The following is a 19795-nucleotide window of genomic DNA, read 5'->3' as shown; positions in this document are numbered from 1 at the left end:
GCACTTTTGAGTTCAATTCAAAGACTACATAATTGATTACTAAATAATTTTTAGATAAGTTTGTGTTTATCATTATGTTAAATCCTCAGTCCCTTTGTGACTAAGTTAACTACATAAGTTCTTTCTGGCGTGTGCTCCCGGATTCAATTCGTTGTAAGGGTGCTTAACTTGGATACAAACCCAAGTTTTGGTCTACATTCTATTTTAAACAATCTGTCTAAGTGTATTAATTTAGATATTGTTTTAAGATGATCTCGAAAGTTAAGAAATTGAGAAGCGCTCGTAATTCCTTTGTCATGACAAAAAGAGCAAATTTCAGATTCAATATCACAATTTATTGTTATTTATTATACAGTTTTTTTTGTTTTCTCCTTAGAATATTTGTTTCTTTCCACAGCTTAGAGTACAAGACCTTGACTCCCAACTTTCAGTGGAAGAGGCAAAGTTGAAGGAGCTAGAAGAAAAGCACAGAGATTCTGCCAAAGACTTCTGGAAAGAGATTGAACAGGAAGTGCAAAAGGCGGTGGCAGAAGTTCTCAAAAATTCAGACAAACAGACAGGTTCGCTCTCGATTTGTTTTCTTTACTTCAAATGCAAATAAGGTGTTGGGTCAGATTCTTAGACCTCTATAAATATAGAAAGTTCTATAGAATAAACTGTGGCTAGTCTCTTGGAGGCGAGATAGTGCAGTGGAGAACTTCCTATACATAAGTGTTGATCTTGCATGATGATGTGTGAACTGGACACGAGCCCTGAGCTAGACATGAAGGGGTCGGGAAAAGATAAATTTAAGTTTTGTTCCACGGCATTTTTCACATGGAATATTTTGGGTCCTTTTTTTTAAAGCATTCTAATTTTAGTACAGATATAGCAATATGTTCTACCTTTCTTTTCCAATTATAACACGAAAAACCATATGTTTACTGTGCATAGGTATTTTGAAGAGAGAGAAAACTTTTTAAGAAAACAATATCAACCGATTCCAACAAAGGCGCTAAAAGGTAGAAAGTAATAATAATAATAATAATAATATTGAACTTAGAAACATTAAATAATTGATTACTATAAGAATTGAGAAGTGTGTGTCAAACCAAACAAATTAATCCTCAATTTAAAATGAGTTTTATGAAGTACTAAATAGTTTGGTTTGGTAGACTTCAAAATGTTTTTTATAATGCTAATGAAATGAATTACAGTATTTTAACTTTTTATTATTTTGTACTTTTAGCGGTTTCGTTCAAGTTGTTATATATATATTTAGGGTGGTCCTTAATTTTCGATTTCCGAATTTCTTTGCTCCCAACCCTTAAATTGGTTCCATGTCGGACCAAATTAATCTGTGAAAAAAATGGGCTCAACCGAAGAATATTTAACCGACCCCCAAGCGACCTGAACATCTGAATGCATTTACAATGTATAGTATATGGCAAAAGTTTGTAATAAACTCTTGTAACTTAAAAATGGCTGAGGGAAAGGAATCACATCTTGGATAGAGGTTATAGAAGTAGATCCATACCTCACACTGAGTAGTGACCAAGATGAGGCATATCTTTACGTCCACCATCTTAGATTCGGGCACAAAATTTTAAATAGAAATGACCTCGTATGATATAACATTTTGAGGTAGCTTTTGACGACAAACAGATGTCTGCCTTTATTTTCCACTTATCTCTGAACATGTAATAATTATCAACTATGGAAAATAAAAGCTCCGAAGTAATAAAACTTAATATTCTGAGAGTTTATATCTCTGTACGGGCTGCAGATTTATAAGATTGTTGAATAGTTTCCCTTATTTGAATTAAACCATACAGTAAAGAAAGAAATGCACATGCCCATCTACTTGGAAAAAAGATGTGAACTTTCAACGTGGGTTGAATATATTGAAAAACATTGTGGTGGTGAATGATGTTGCAGAGAGAGGTGTGAAACTGATACAAGAATACGGGAACATTTTAAGAAAGGACGAAAAAAAGAAACCATACATATTGCAGATAGTCATTGAACACAGAAAAAAGTATCCAGATGCTACAAAAATTGGCTTAATGATGCAGTAGAATTTGGCTAGTTATCCACAGCCTTCAGCTTTCTTTTATTATCATTTTAAACATTCATTATATTATTTATGTAATTTCATTTCATATAAATAATTTCAATATAGGCTGGTGTGTATTTCGACGGGATGTAATTATATAACAACATATATAATTATTTCCTTGTTACATGTATGTAATAGTTTATTCATATTTCAGTAACCTATAAAGAAAAAAACAATACAGTATTGAAAGATAATAAACTATTATTTCAAAGCTAAAAAGAATTAAATGACCAGAGATAAGTTGAAAATATAGGAAGATATGTTTTTATAATGAAAGGTTACCCAAAAATGGTCATAAAACACCATTTCCATTTAAAATTTTGGGTCCGAATACAAAATTGCGGACTTCAAAATGGCCGCCATCATGCTATTTCTCAGGCTCAGATGTGGATTACTTCCAATCCCTGTATCCAAGATTTGGTCCCTTTCCCTTCAGCCACTTTAAAGTAAGAAGGGTTTATTCCAGACTTTTCCTATATATTAACATATTGGATATGCATTCAAACTTTAGGTCGCTTGGGGGTCGGTTAAATATTCTTCGATTGAGCCCATTTTTTTCATGGATAAATTGGGTCCGACATGGAACCAATTTAGGGGTTGGGAGCAAAGAAATTCGTAAAAAAAAATTCGCCATGTAATTAAGGACCACCCTAATATATATATATATATATATATATATATATATATAATTTAAAGATGTATTGCCTATCTTTTAGTGCGTTCTTTATTTTTCTTTTAAGTTTAATTTTTTAAGTTTTTCGCTACTCCCAGCAGTTTTGTTAGATACCTAAACTAAAGGTACTCCGGTCACTAACTTCGCATAGAGTAGGTCGACCTACGAAAAATGCTTTAAAAATCCAATTTAATGTGCCTTCAAGAAAGAAAGAAAAAAAAGGAAAGGGAGTTTGTGATATTTGATAAATAAAAAATAAAGTTAAAAGGTTATAAAATTATAAATCGAGCTCAAATAATTATAAAAATCACATAACAAGAATAATTTATATGATATGCGTAATTTGATATATAAAGTCGGTTACAAACATTAAACGTTTTTCTTAAGTATTCGATGGAAATATAGTTTTCCAGTTTTTAAGGTCTTTTCTATCGTCCCTCCTGTATGTTAGTATATTAACTTGATGTAAAAGAATATTTCAAAAGTTTACAATAATAAGTCTCAGTTATATGTCAGTTTTATTCTTTTATATATATGATTATTGCCTATGTCTATAGTTACTTTTAATTAGGTCTTGTTTACACGGTACGATATATATCACCCTTGGATAATGGTAGTAGACGTTAATACAGTGCGTTATACATAAAGCCGATAACTAACTTTTTTTTTGTTTGTATTTTAGTTTATTGTATTTTAATTTATTTTGATTTAGTAAATTAACTTAATCGTGCCGATTACACGCCGTGCCTTGGAGGCGTAGTGGACCAAGAGTTGGGAAGAGTTTTTTTTTTTTTAACTGAGAGTGGAAATTGTCAATCTGGGAAATAGTGGAATTTTAATGCATTATTTACTGGAACTCCTAAACACTGTCTAAATATAAACCAATAAAAGTAGTAACATGCATCTGTTAACTACTAAATAAGTCCAGAAAATATAGAGCGATAGACAAATATGAATGATATTAATAAAGCTAGGCACTTTAGGGGTTGCACTTTAATTTTTATTTTCTATTAAAATGCCGAAATTAGCTTGAGAACTAACTGTGTTTTGGTTGCATCTGCCATCACTTGTTAAACCTTTTTTTTTTTTTTTTGACTTGTTCGTCGCATTTTTTTCCTATAATAATAAACAAGAAACGTGTATGACATCTCATTAGTTTCGCTTCAGTGAAATCTCATTAGATGAAGACTATTGAATAGGAAGTAAAGGGAGGTGGCAACATCAAACCAACAATCATGGCAGTCACCAATCTGTATTGCTGAGTGGTTTTATTATTATTATTATTATTATTATTATTATTATTATTATTATTATTATTATTTTACAAACACACATTTATTTAATGACCGGAGATGTACTTCACTGAAGAAAAAAAAGAGTTTTTTTAACAGCTTTCTGGATTTATGACTAATAACATTGCGTTCTGGGACCTGTTTTAGGAGACGTTTTAATTCATGAGTGAATTTGAGTCGTAGTTTTGGGACTGTTTGTGTGAATGTTTACATTTGAAATTTGCAAACCTTTTTCCGAAACTTTTGCACCTAAAATTCCTAGTTCCAGTTTTTAATGCATTTAAACCAAGGTAAAGAGTGACTTGGTCTCCTAAAGGTTAAGAAGTGTTTTTGCTTTAGTAATAAATGAACTAATATCTATGAATAATATGTTAGACTACTTCTAATTTTTGTTCTTCACAGATTGTGATGAAGAAATGAACGAAGAAACGCTGCCCAAATTTATTGAAGAAGCTGTTTCTCATTTGGATGCTAAACGATTCGAAGATGCTGCTCGCTTACTCTTATCTTTAAATAGGAAACACTTAGATATAGCAGGAAATCGGTTAGTGAACTTCCACCTTTTACAGTTCAATATATTTTATTGTGTTTATTCTTATTAATTTTAAATTCTTTCTGTTTTCTTGTTTTTTTACATAAGCAGTAACACAAAGAGTGTATATGTACTTGCTCTGCTATTGCTAGTGGAAGATATAGTTTTTAAAAGGTGTACTTATTTTGTACTCGCAGCAATTGTATTATAAGAGTTAAATAATTATCCTAAGTTCCTTACTTAATATCATGTCACTCTCTATTTACTAAGAAATTAATGGAACCTGCACTCCCCATATCACCTAAAATCTAGATGATTTCCTACCTGTCCTATCGAAGATTCTCTCCCCTTTCCCCCCTTAATAATATAACAATAGCATAGGAGACATCCTATTTGCTACCTTAAAAGTAAGATACCCAGTCTGGAGGATATGTATGCATTAATTTAGGAATATGATAATAAATTGATAGGTCTTGGTCCATTGTGATAATATGTACAACAAATATTATTAAGAAAATGTATTTCAATAATATAAGCAATTGCATCAGCAGCAGTATCTGTAATATTAATGAGATGAGCAACATGATTAGGTTTGGTTAGTTAGATTAGGTAGAATGGGCTAATTTAGATTAAGGATATTAGTATTACTTATTTATTTATTACTATCATACGCTTATGTAATGTTTTGGTTTTGAATCATTACTATTAGTGTATGAATTGTGATAATTTAGTGGACCATAAATATCTATCTATCGATAGCCATATAGCTTTCTTACTCAAAGGGACACTAAAATCAAATCGAAATATTGGCAAGATTAATTACAATTACTTCGTCGTAACATCTGTAAGTACTAAAAAAATTATGTTCCATAGTCGATTTTTAGTTGTGGTATTTTGAATCTACGAAACCGATAGAAAGTGGTCTGTAAAAAAAGTCGATTTTTTAAAAATTGAAAGTGGAAAATTTTGATGCAGATCTGGAATATATTTAAGAAAATAGTGATGTGAAGGAGCCAAAATTCTGTAATTGACGAATGTTCATTAAATTCGTAGTACAAGAGAAGAGCAACATGTTTAGGTTCTGGACTTGAAATCAGAGTTTATCAGGTAGCTATAAGTTTTAGTAAGTCAATATTAAATGTGTTTTAGTGGGAATCATAATTTTTAAATCTTTGTTTTTAGGGTAGACCAAGAGGATCCTTTGGACTCCCAGAGTTCGAATGAGGGTGACGGTGCAGAGAGTGTAGAGAAGTACGTGGAATCATTGAAGAAGATTTACTTGGAGACCAAAAACAAAAAGACTGCTGCTCCAGAGAAACCTACAGGCTCTGGAGAAGAGGGGCAAGAGAACCAGGAGGTGAAAGTGCAAACACGATTAGTTCAGTATTTGAAGGTAACTATTCATATATGAACCGTACTCTAAAATATTAGAGCTTACATCTAATTCTCTACAACTACATGAAGTCTCTTTAATAAGAATTAGCATAGGTTAAACTTCGTAATGTTTCAAAAGTAACCTCTTGTCTTAGAAAACGAATACTTACCTTATTATTCGAATATCAGGTTTTTGTATTAGCGAACTGATCAGTGCTACCATCATCCTTGAAGCGTATAACTAGAAAGGGTTTTAGGTTGTTCTTTAAAGATAAGCTACATACATTATGCTTCCTTTTTAAATGTAATTTGATGGTATATATCTGTTTTGTCATTGGTTTACACTGTCTCCTTTTCGTGATTGTATGAGTTTTGAAAAATTATTTCAAATAATAAGATAAATACGTTAATAGTGAATACTAAGTTAAGTATTCATTAAGGACAAGCTTTACTGTTGTTGAAAGAAATAAATTCATGCATATTTAATATTTAGAAAAACTGATCTCTGAATACGTCTTGCTTACATCTCCGTACGTTTCAACAAATCCTCTCATTTTCCTCGGCTTTCAAATTCGTAAACTTACATGAGATCTTGTAACAGAACGATGCCATTTTTTACTATTTACTGGTAGTCCTCAGAAGAAGAATGAAGGTATAGCATTTAGTTGAAGGATGCAATTTAGCCTTCATAACTTCTTAGGAGAACTTTGCTTTGTAAGAAAGTTACAACGAAATATAAAATATATACACACTTCTTGCTGAACGTGCGTGATGTGGAGCAAAAACACTCACTGTATGCTTTAAGATATGTAGCAGTTCGCAAATGGTATTTTTATCAAATTGAATGGTTTCCAAATTAATTTAAGGGAATGGATTGGTTATTGGTACGAAGTAGCGATTATACTTAAACTTTGAAGCGAAAAGCAAGTCAAAAAACTATTTTTTTTCTCTACATTATACGAAGCTAAAGAAAACAATTGAAAATTAATTGTGAAACTTGCAAGTGAGAATTGAATAATAGCTGGCACCTATAGACGTCTATAAATATTAAGGTTTGATTGCCACTCACATCTTTTGTAGTGTATTTCAGTACACTTTGACCGTGTAAACATCTGAGCTGAGATTGAGATGAACAAAATCATATTTGCTTAGAAAATATACACTTACAAATTGAAAATATGAAACTGTGCCTCATACTGAATGAAACATAAGCTTCTGATCCTTTAAATCCTGTCACTATGCAGAGCAGTGAACACACAAGCAAATAAAGAAATTCGTGATGGGGTTTATGCAGAGAAGTTTACAATCTCGGCGTAAGCGCATCTCACTTACATTTTTGTTCTCAGAATAAATAATCTCCAAAAATAATGCCTTATCTGTGACATGTGACCATTTTTGTAACAGTAAAAAATAAAACTTTAAATTCGTAGCACTTCCAGGGAGTGAAAGAAATTCTCAGGAATCAGAATTTAAAGTAAGTGAAATGATGGTTAAAATTTCTGAGCGTATTAGCGTATTGTGTGAAGTTGGAACTAGTGGTAGACACAGAAACAGGCTGTTTTCAAGTTGATAGTATTAAGCGATCCTTCAGATGGTGGTTGCTTACCAGTTGACAGATGAAAAATAGTGGTCATATGATTTATACATCGTATCTCTGTTCTGTTGTAATTGTATAAGTAGCTGGTTCTAAATGCTTTTAAAATTACTATTATTATTTTTTTTGTTTCGGCCAACTAAGAACTACTTGTCCACTATTCCTTCATTCCTAGTCGATGTTGCTTCTTCCTCTCTCTTCAGTCCATGTCTTTCCCCTTTTTAGCCTGTTATTATTATACAGCTTTGTAAATTCTACAACTTCTGATATATACTTAATATATTAACTTTTAGATATTCACTATTAGAGTTTCTTTATTGCTGTTTGATTATATTAACTATTTATTTGTAGGAATCTATAACATTCACCAAGTTGATCCATAAGGCTCTTCCATTAGCGTGCCAACTGCTGAATTCCCCACAAAGCAGTGATGTGTTGGAAGCTATCGATTTTTTCACCTCAGCGTTTCAATTTGGACTGATTGAGGCGATGGTTGGCGTTAGGGGAATGTTGCTTTTAACATCTACAAGGGAGCAAGCGATAAAAGATGCTGTTGCAGAGTCTTATAAGAAGCTCTATTTAAATACAGAGCAAAACAACTCCAGGCAAGTGGATATTTTTATAAACTATAGCTTAGAAAAACAGTATAATTTATTTGAGATGTTCAAGTATAAATTGGTGTAATGTAAATAAGACGTGAATTCTTTTTATGAATTCAGCATTAGCAATCTTAAATAGATAAAGAATTCATTTTAAACGTAAATACTCGCCCAGGTTCTGTTCTGAATTAAAATTTTCTTGCTCATAACTTTCGAGGTATAAGACAGGAATAAGAGAAATTTCTGTTTTCTGAAAACATTCCTTGTCCCGGACAAAATACATTTTTCAATATATTGTCGTGGTATAGACTGACATTGAAAAGCGTCCCTGGATTCATTGAAAACAAATCTGCTAACCTTAATATAAGAAACCACACTGCTACTTTCGAAATAAGAGCATTCTTTATTCTAACTTTCTCTAATTCCGCTAATTTCATCCATCTTTCTAACTGTAAGTACTCTGATGAAGGTGACTGGGAGGAAGTCGCCAAGTTACTGGCAGCAAAGATTAAATGTAGAACATAATTTAATATAATTTACTATACGTGCCTAGCACAAATGATCTACCTGATAGGTTCATGTTTTGTATTAAAAGTATAAGGCGTAGAGTGTTAAAAGGAAAATTCACCAAGTTTGAATACAAGCCCTCGACATAGCCTTCTTAGTCCATCTCCTCCATTCACACACATCGAAGCATATCGTGGTCAACTCTACCCACAGCCGATTCTTCAGTTCGTTAAGAGTATATAAATCTCATCTTTCACGAATCTTCAAAGGAAAAAGTCACAAGCGTGCAGATCAGGTGAACGGGGAGGCCACCTAGTCAGACACCAATTAGTAGAAACAGATGGGCGTCCCTCGAATTTCTTCTTACAGAGATATCCGATTGTTGTAACGGTGTTTTGGCACTTGGTGTTTTCGTATAAAATTTTATAGAAATGTTTTGGACAGTAATTGCATGGAACTAAAGTACACAATGTACATGCTTCTCTCTTGTCGCTGACATTTCTCACAAGTATGCCCCTGGATATTAAGCTTGTGTACTAAAGGCTCTTCATGTCTAAAAATTTGTTGAATTTTTCTTTTCATTATTCTTTCAATATTCTACGCCTTATATTTTCAACATATGCGAACAAAATCAGAGAGATCATACGCTAGCCCCGTATTATGCCTGTATATTTACTCAGTGAAAATTTTCAGGAACTCTTTTGTTCCCTTCGTCAGTCATGATGTACAAAGAAAAATTAAGGCAAAAGAAAACTCACATTCCTATTAGTCAACTGTTTACTTGAGACGAAGTTAAGAAATATATAATTTAATTTTAACTTGCAGGAATGTGAATTTTGTGTTGGCTTAGTTATTCCTCCGTACATCATGACTGACGAAGGAAACACAGAGTTCCTAAACAGAATAAATATATAGGCATAATAAAGTCAGTTTTATCAAGTTAATAATGATATGCTAGATATTCTGTTTATTACAATATAATTAAGTTTACATGTTTATCATTCAGTTATTTGGTGTATGTCCTGTGACCACGTAATTTTTAAGGTATCAGATTTTCAGAGATCTGCTAGTAAATATTGCTAACAGGAAAGAGCTGTTTTGTTATTGGCTAATTTTTCTAAAGGAAACAAGCCTTCCATCTGAGAGGTGTCCTCGACGACGCTTATTTGGCATTTCCCCGTTGGAATTGAAATCAGAACGGGGAGAGGCGGTGGCTCAATGGTAGAGCATTCACCTTTGGTGCGTAGGGTCCCTGGTTTGATCCCAGTTCGTGCCAAGTGGACTTTTTGGTGGACAAACACTGTATGCGTAGGTTTTCTCGTGGTTCTCCTGTTTCCTCCCACTGCATTCATTTCTCATCATCATCGTCTCCTTTAGCCTCACCGGCATAACCGTGGGACATAAAACTGAAAGATTTCCTTTCATTTTCGAAATCAGAACGGAAGTTTCAAATAATAGAGTTGTGAAAACATGTTGGGATTTAATAAAGACGCGGAACATTGAATGAAATACACGTCTGAAAATTAATCATCTCCTGAGCTAGTACGTTAAAAACGCTGGTGGTTAATAATTAATTTGTGTATTGATCTTGTTCTTTGTATATAAGTAGTTCCATTTTTTGTTTGAATTCCTATTTTAATTACTTTCTTTCATTTTATCCCTTTTATTACTTCCTTCCTTAGTACGTACTTTTCAACTGCATATTAAGAAAGAATTTTCCAGCTGCGTTAATTTACTGTTGAAGCTTCCTCACTTTGAAGCATTCTTTACATGTACGAAGAACCTATGGATTTGCGAATTACAAGAAAAGATCAATAAGTAACGCTCTGCCATAATTATTATAGATAGTTAAACCAAAATGTATTCACAATCAAACTACATGCCTTACCTACTTCTCAAGATAAGAACCAAGACACTCGAAAGACAAGAAGCACATTTTGTCATGGCGCTAGTTTTAAGAAAAGTCTGTTTCTGAGCGTATAACCACCTGCGGATGACAGATCCAATTTAATAATCAGAATCGAGTCAAATTTTCTTTACTAGCAGATTTCAGCTGTATCGTATGACGTGTTGGACTTCTGTGCCTGCTAATCTGTAGGCCATTCAGAATTGCCTCCTTTGTGCTTGCTCTGGTTTCAGTAAAATATTTCTTTTGAGTACCTAATTTATTTACTTAATGCAAATAATAAGTAGTAGGGTTATCTTGAGAACCTTTTTGAAGCAAACAGTGTAGATGTAAGTAATAGAAAATTATTTTTCACTTTGTTTCAGACAACATGCAATTCAAGTCGTGAACAATCTAATTGCATTAGTGAGCAGTCTAAATGTAGGCGAGATAACGTGTTTGGAGAAGCTTATTCAGGAGTGGGTGAAGACAGAAAACATAACGAAACAGTGTATACAGGTTCGTATTCATTTGATATCTGTAGTAATACATGTTTATTATGTTTATTTCCTAGTTGATTCATTTGTATTTACGTTCCTTGTCAGCAGTGAGGGGCTACATAAGATGATGTCTGAGCCACGGGAATCAAACTCAGGACCTCGTGCACCAGAGGCATGCCACATTTGACTCGGATAGAGAGCATGTAGCATAGACATTTTCTGCGTATAGATGAAAATTACCTAATGACATACAAGGGTTACTTCCATTCTGTTAATGTTAAATTCACGTTGTAGTTTGGATACCAAACAGAGATCGGAGCGTCTCTCTTTTTCAGCTAAAAGTTTCTTTGAATCTCTACTATTGAAACAAGTCTATTAGGTGTCTTTTTTCCCCATCCCTCCGATCTCTTGTCAAATTGTTTGGAACGTAGTCACTATACTGGAAAATATGGGCGATTAGATAAAAAATAATAGTGATGATGACGAATAGATCATATAGTACAAAGTAAATATTGTACTGTCAATATATGTGGGAACTTGGTTGAATTTCTGTCACCCTTAGAAAATGAAGAGGTTGGCTGAAGACTGGAGCATGCAGGAAGTGACGTTCCATAATGGTAGAATACCTATGATGATCATGAGTGATGAATCGTCTAATTTCTTCAGCCATGGGAATTAAGGGAGGTCAAAGACTGTACTATTACATTTTAAAATGTTTTAACAATTGCCGGCGTAAATATGTAGTAATATGTAGTAGAAATTCTAATATCACAATGGTTTTATAGGTAGAGTCTAAATGATGGTCCGGGCGACTTTTCACCTTCACCAAATTTTATTACAAAATATAATAAATACAAATGTTTCTGATTCAATGTCTCCTCCTCAATGACCAAGTGAAGGAATATTAAATGTTTTGCCGGGTACCCCTTCCACTCATGGCAATTTCCAAAACATTTAGCAGGTTGTAGGTTAGATTAGAATTATAAGTTTCAGATGGGATCCCTAGTCCAGTGCGACATAGGGTAAAGAAAGAGGTATGATCCTAGTCCACAGCGACATAGAAAGGTAATGGTTAAGCGATCAGTTGGTCGACTGATACCAGGTCCCTCGGTGATTGAGCTTTTATCTGTCCTCTTCGGGTCCTTTCGTGAGGTCCGCTTCTTTCGGCGTTCCTCGGTGTCTTCCGTGTCGGATTCTTGTCTGCTAGGCTTGTTTACAAGCAATTATACGTTTGTGTTGACATGTGCTTTTGTCATGATGTGAGAATCCTTACAATATATTGAATCGTAATTGATGAGTTCGTTACGTTCCGTAGGTTATGTGGGAACGATTCACAATGACCATGCAAGGAACAACTGCTGAAGAGCGGAGAGCGTCTCTTACACTCTTGAGGATGGCTGCAGGGTAAGTTATCCGTACTCATTCTCTTACATTTAATAAACTGTAAATTACATATCGTAATTTTAAGTAAATTTAATAGTATTATTTACTTTCAGTTCCCATTATATTAAAAAAAAAAAAAAAAAAAAAACTTCTATATATTAACTTAATGTCTTAAGCAGGATATTCTCTGCTAAAAGTAATGCATCACGTGGTGTAATTCGTGGTTATGTGGGTTACGTCAATTTTTAACTACTTTTTAAAAAGTTACAAGTAAAAGAAAATAATTTGCAAGAAATAGTATATTGATTTCCTCTGGTTACACCAGAGGGAGTAAATCTGGAGGAGATGCGTAATGTTTCATTTCACTTATATGCCTTTGTCTTGATAACAAAAATTAATTTTGAACTTCATAATTCCGATGTTAAACTTACCACATAACTAATTAAGACTTCAATGTTAAAGGTTCGTTTACTCAATTGAAATTTTAATGTGAAAGGGCTGAATCACCTCTAGTATTGAAGTCACAGCTAATGAACTGATTAGAGAAATTTCTGAACTATGAGTTTCGAACGTTATAGTACATATTTAAAACTTTCCAATCTCTTTATAACAATGAATAGCGTCTTTATATTTACAAAGGTTTTTATTATTATTATTATTTATTTATTTTTTCAGTGTTGAAATGGAGATTGTTTCGAGTAATATTTCAGTGTTAGTGAACGTGGGACTTGGAGAAGCTGGAGAGAAAGATCCTTTTCTCCTGATCGAAACTTGTTTAGCACTGTTAAAGATGGTTCCACCAAAACCAAAGTCAGACTCCATGCAAGCACCTCTCAGGTACGTGTTTTATACATATATATGCTTTCATGTATTCTCTGAATATCAGTTCTATTCTGCGTATTTTGTTATTTGTTTCATGTCTCCAGGCCAAGTCGAGACTGAACTACGAACATTCAAAAGTAATTATATGAATGATACTTTGCAGAATGGGCTTGGTAACCAAGATATTACAGATATTATTTTCACACTTAAAAGTGGAGTCTTGTTTTAGATACATTATATTATGATAGCCAGGTCTGTTATACATGGGGTTAAAAAAGGAATAAATAATGCATTTGTTTCTCATCACTAATCTAAATTCCGTATCTTTCCAGAGTTACTATTGTAATTTTGGATTTATTTCTGTATTTTTACATCAGAACCCCACTCCAATTAAATTTGTTTATGGCAGTATAGATTATGTAATCGTTCATTTTCTTTCCAAACAAATGGATTTTCCTTAGTTTGATGCTCTACGTCTTGAATATTTTTTTCTTCTTTTGAAAAATGTTCTTCTGCCCGTGCAATGGCATCATTTGCCCCTCTCCCTCCCTTTCTCCAGAAATTACAAAACTTTAAAGCACGATTTTAAGTATGCTTGCGCATCATGAACAACAAAGGGGAGGGAAAGAGCAGTCGCACTCAGAAAGGCCTAAACACTAAAAATACATCTCGTTGTGTCTGTTTATTTTCTTTAAATAAAATCTATTATGTTAGTGAAAAATGAAGCAAACACACCTGGAGAGGAAAGATGCTAATTCTTTTTTTAGAATTCAATATTGACTTTCAATCTCAATATATCAGTTTACAGTTCCAGGGCAAATAGCTCTTTTGTCTTTATTTCATGATATTTCTTCTGCATCTGTTAAAAAATTAAAGAAAAAACTTGTTTTCACTTACAGTGAGAAGGAACTTGTTTGTCACAAAGACAAGACTGATAATTAACTAAATGGAACAGATGTTCTCTACTGGTCGAGAATTTAGTTCTTGTATTTGAGAACAATCAAGCAATTCATGTTGGGATTTGCTTTAGCACTGTTCATGTGACCTTAAACTAACGCGACCTAAACATAATTTATGAATGTATTATTCAAATAGAGTGTCAGCTAAGTAAATATAACTACCATCATCATGAAGTCTATTTCCAACAAAAATATTTATTTTAAATAATATATACTCAGTGGTAGAGCGTTCACCTTTGGTGCATGAAGTCCTTGGTTCGATCCCAGCTCGCGCCAAGTGAACTTTTTGGTGGACAAACCGTGTGCATGGGTTTCCTCGAGGTTATCCCGTTTCCTCCACTTTCTTCATTCCACTATTTCCTTCATTTCTCATCACCGTCTCCTTTAGCCTAGCCGGCAAATGCACTTTTCACGTATGGTAGAACCGACCCTGTATATAATTCTATCGTAAAAGTTCAGTCCATCCTAAAATTTATTTTTATGTTGGCGTTTCCCCCGGTCATTTTTTAATTTTTTTTTATTCCTTTGCCAAAGAGAATAATGTAGTTTCCAACAATCATTTTCTTAGAAATGAAAAATAAAGTACGTTTCAGACGAACGTTATATGTTGTGCTTTAATTGTCCAAAAAATTCAGTAGCATAATTAGGCTTTGACATAATCTGAGGGATGTCCTTCAATGAAGTTAAAACTACAGAGATTGGTCAAGGAATATACATAATAAAGTATCTCAATGACAAGATTTTTTGATAATGACACTCAGGATACAGACCCATTTCATAAACAACAACGTTATCATTTAAATTTCATAAGCAGGATGTTTTGTAACGCAAAAAGATAAACTGTATTATTTATAAAATGTGGAGTTATTTAATTATTTATGTATTTTTCGTGTTTTTGAAACAAATGAAACAATTTTAAAATGCTTCAACTTCACAGGTTTCCAGAAGACCATGAAATGTTTGTTCGTCTGTCTACAATTCTGGTGGCTGAGCTGTGTAACTTCAAAAATAAACATTACGTTCCAATGGCGACGGAGGCGATTAATGTCATTTACAAGGTTTGTTTTGTTGTATTTAGTAATGACGAAGTGTTTTCAGTTTCCGACTGAGTCATGGCTAATTTTAGATATATATCTGTGTTTGTTTCGCAATAAGGTGTTAAGTCTAGAATGTTCTAAACGTTTGAACTTAAAAACGTTTTATGATACTTTGTGGGGAACAATTTATGCAGAGATTTAAATAACACAACATTTCACCAGCAGTGTAAAGCGCTTAATAACTTTTTTTAAAGACTTTACACAAGTTGAAAATTTTCAGTCCCAATCTTTGTCAAATGACTGCGATTTATGATCTTTAGACTTAAGCTTTCTTGTAACTGGCAAAACGGATTTGATTCCCTGTTGGAGAGTACAAAGAAAAGTAATTTCACAATCATTCGCTTTCATTAATCATTTGTCTCCTTTTAGTTACTTGAGCTGACCATCTTCTTTTTGTTTAACAAATTTAAACTTCCAATTTTATATTCAGCCATCAATTTCGATCTGCTTACATTTTCTCCAGCAAATCAAGTTTTAATTTGTGTGTGAAAACATTTCGTTTGCGTTTTGCAGGGGTACCACTTAGACAAAGATTTTGAAATGTCATTATGTAAACACTGAACCGGCTGCTTAACGTACAAAAGAACTCATGTAATCTCTTAGCCAATGAAACACTTAGAGTAAGCTATTGTGTGAAACGTTCATTCTGAACTTGCTTGTCCGAAGCGAATTTACAAAGAATACAGAAGTATCGTTTTGGTATTGCCGGTTACGAGCGATTTTATTATTATATATGTATATATGCTCCTTAGTCTTTCCTTAAACTTTTGCGAAGATTCTCTTGTGCGAGTGAAACTGAAACAAAGAAAAAAAATAATAAAACGGTTGGCATAAAAGAACCTTCTGAGGAGGGAATTTTGTGGTTTCCAAACAAACACCAATTGCATAGTATATACATACTAGTCATAAAATTTTAAAATTTCTGCAGATTAAACAATGGAATATTGCATACTATATGTGTATTAACGTTCTACAGGATGTCCTATGTAAAAGAGCTTGGTTGCACATATCTAGTGTATGCGAGTTACTTTTACATGGAATATCTCGTTCAACTCTTGAATTCAGTTTGCACACCTTTATTACCTTACCAACTTTCTGCTGTTTACTTTTATAACGGATCATTTATATATCATATGATCTGAAAATGTTATTTTTTATCTCCCAAAATAACTGCTTCTATGCGCGAAAATGATTATGCAATAATTTGACTGTTTCTTCTCTTGTCAGTGTCAAAGTATATTTATAGGTGAAATGGACATTCACATTAATTTCGTTTGAAATACTAACAATGCGAAATTAATTATATGTAATTGCAAAATATTGTTTATTAATGTTATGTTATTTACCCAAAGAAATTAAGCCAAATTATTTTACAAAACAAAAACATCTTCAAATTTTATATTTCGTGGTTGAAATGTTACATGGCCAAAATTGCTATTTTATGTGTAAAAGAAGAAGTTAGTTCAATGGCAGGTAAAAATTTTTATGAATCTAGCGATCTAGTTTGAATATAGTTTCACTAATTTTGTGCTGTTACTCTTGCAATAGTTATATTTAGTAGCTGTTTAAAATAAACGTGATATTATTTTTGTGATTTTGTTCGAATTATGCAAGTAATGTCTTTCTAAGGAACTAGGTTCCCGTTCCGTCCTCTCTTCTATCTGAAATGAATGTGCACACTTCTACATGTCAATTCAACATTTGCTATTCTGCTTTACATAATTATTGCTTTGTACTGCTGGTGGCCTTTTATTCTCATTGACATAATCTGTATCTGCATGTTCCTGACGTAGTGATTAAGTAATAACGACGTTAAACTGAGCTTAGGAGGATTTTTACTAGAATCACGGAGTTACACTAAGTAAATGTGCCTGCTGAAAGTGATGAGAGTTGTTATTATGTTTATTTAAACTATTTTCTCTAGGTATCGCATAAGACGGCTTCTTCTATGATATTTTCTCCTCTTCTGATATGTTGATGAAATGTTCGTTTATTTATTTGTATAACGCAAGCCATCATTATTGGAGTTATGCTGCTTGATAGTTCTAATCGGTTTATTTTCTTAAGCCTTATGATATTCCGCTGTACCAAAGCGAGATATTAGTTAGCTCTTATTACATGTTTTGCGGGTGCTAATATTGAAATGAAGTTTCAATATTGCTGCGTCGCCAACAAGAATGCTTGGGGTGTGACTCAGTTGTAGATAAGGTAACTTAGGGTTTGGAAAGCAATGAATGCTTGGAATCACAGTACTTATCGACACTCCATATCTCGACTGGGCTCCTTGTCGTCCTCTTGCAGAATAGTGCTGGCTGAATCCTTGTTCTGTGTTAAACGTGCAGAACTCCAAAGTCTGAATTAATTAGCCTAAAAGTGGCTGTACCTCAGACTCACGTTATTGCTTGTAAGCCGATCGCAACGCTGACAGACTGTTAGCGAGAACGATTGTCTGTCCAACTAACTAACTCTCGGCTGATTTTCTAGCCACTGGGCTAGAGTCTCCCGTAGAATGAAACTGCTGACGGACTGATTTTCCGTGATGAATCTTCCCGGCTGATTGCCTGCTTCCGGGTTTCCCTCGGTTTTTAGAGTCAAACTTCCTAGTGTTGTTGCTGAGTCGGGCTTCGTGTCGACAGGCAATTGATGTTAGCGATGGTTAGATAATCGGAAAGGAACTTTCTCAGCTTTTATTTCAACTCTGCAAGAAATCATTAAAATTCAGCAGAAAACAACATGAATTCTCAGACAAATAAATTTCATTACTAAGGTCTGATCATCCGTGTTGTTATTCTAAATTTTAGCAAACAGCTTTATGTAACTGAAAAAAAAAAAAAAAAAAAAAGTATCACGAAAATACGCAATGTCAACTTCCTTGCGATGGGTAAAGTTCCTCGTTTTCCAATAAATCAACAGTTCGATCGGTGGGTGATCAATACAATCAATAAATGAAAAATACTGATATCTTCTACTCGTGTTACGTTTGTTCGCTGAGCTGGAATTCCTCGCTTTGATTGAATGTAGGGGATCACGACTAGGCAAACTGGATGTCTGATGCTGACTGGATAACTTATGCTACATCTTGGAACAAATAAAATAATTCTCTACTGCACTAGGCATAACATTCCCTAGTTGGCATCTTGATTGTGGTCCTTTGTACCAATACGTGATGGAAGAGTCCAATTAAGTGACAGAGGGGGAAGTTATTAACATCTTACGACAAATATTCGGAACTGCAATGGTAAAATGGCTGAGTCAAAAGGCAAAAGAAAAGCAATGAATACTAGTGTGGATTCACGGTCAGTTAGTGACTATGAGACAAGTAGTAATAAATCCAGTTGTGGATGAGAAAACACCCCCAAAAGTGACCGAGAGCTATCAGTGTGTTGTGTGTAACATGCTGCTATCAATGTTGTTGAAGAAAAATAAGTGTACTCACTACAAGACACATTGACATTTTCCCGGAGATCTTGTATTTGATAAATGAACTAGGAGGTGTGAGTTAAAGATTCGAAAAGTCATTGCTATTAGAAAGGAAATTTCAGAACTAAAGGAGAAGAGAAAGAAAGAAATGATTCAGTTCAAAGCAGAAAGGAGAGAGAAATCACCGAATGGAAGGAAGAGACAAAGGGAGATCGGAATTTGAAGTATGATGGATAGTAAAAGATGACTGATTGGAAAGAGGAAAGAGAAGAGGGATTAAAACAGGGTCTCTCTTGGTCAGGGGAGTCACGGAAAATCGTGTAGTTCAGGGAAAAAGACTGGAAATAAGGGAAATTTTATTAAATACATATTTTCTAACATTAATTGTATTCCAATTTCAGCGTAGCTAACCATTATAACGGACGTTATTCAGATTTTTATTGAAGGTAAGTGGAGTGTGTATATATGTTGCAATTGATTACTATTTGTCTCTATAGAATATAGAATATAATATTCTCATATATAAATATTGACCGTTATTTATTCCTTATTTATATGTCGACGTCGTCCGACACCTGTCATGAAAGTCAAGGAATTTCGAGAAGTAGATTACGAGGTGAGGTCGAGACATACCAATTTGGGAAAAAAACAGTCGACAAGAAAGAAGAGCAGATAGTCTATGAAGACAAGATGTAAGATTAAAAGAAAGGTAGAAAACGGAAACCTGAGAAGACAGGGTCACAAAAGTCACGAAATCAGAAAACGATCATGAAAGTCAAGGAATTTAGCTTTTGAGTCACGATTTTTTTATCTGTATAAGTACAGACTGGAAAATTTTATTCTGTAAAACGTCAAAATTCTCCACCAAAAATGTCTACGATCGGCTTTAGACGTTACTAAATCGCAAGCAAAGCACGCTTCTATCGCATGCATGAAAATGTGGCCTAATTCGCTTGCAAATTCCCTCTTGAGGACGTTACGAAATTGTATGGTTTGGTAAAGAAAAGGTCACGAAATTTCATTTTGGAATTTTAGTAGACACCGTGGAAGATGAAGACTG

At 33.6% G+C, this 19795-nt stretch overlaps 1 protein-coding gene across 3 annotated transcripts in view; it reads left to right on the top strand.

The window, feature by feature from the left end:
- Cap-D2 (CAP-D2 condensin subunit) overlaps positions 1-19795 on the top strand; it is a 111776-nt gene that overhangs the window by 54585 nt on the left and 37396 nt on the right. For all 3 annotated transcript variants that reach the window (XM_081741213.1, XM_081741211.1, XM_081741212.1), the window contains exons 10-17: positions 398-560; positions 4466-4607; positions 5778-5988; positions 7915-8168; positions 10941-11073; positions 12370-12458; positions 13113-13274; positions 15156-15276. In XM_081741213.1, coding sequence (XP_081597339.1) covers positions 398-560; positions 4466-4607; positions 5778-5988; positions 7915-8168; positions 10941-11073; positions 12370-12458; positions 13113-13274; positions 15156-15276 — 1275 coding nt within the window. The remainder of the gene's footprint in view (positions 1-397; positions 561-4465; positions 4608-5777; positions 5989-7914; positions 8169-10940; positions 11074-12369; positions 12459-13112; positions 13275-15155; positions 15277-19795) is intronic.

The sequence above is a fragment of the Thermobia domestica genome, chromosome 15, assembly GCF_964235325.1.
Source record: "Thermobia domestica chromosome 15, izTheDome1.hap1.1, whole genome shotgun sequence".
NCBI lineage: Eukaryota > Metazoa > Arthropoda > Insecta > Zygentoma > Lepismatidae > Thermobia > Thermobia domestica.
This window is presented reverse-complemented; position numbering and strand designations above follow the sequence as displayed.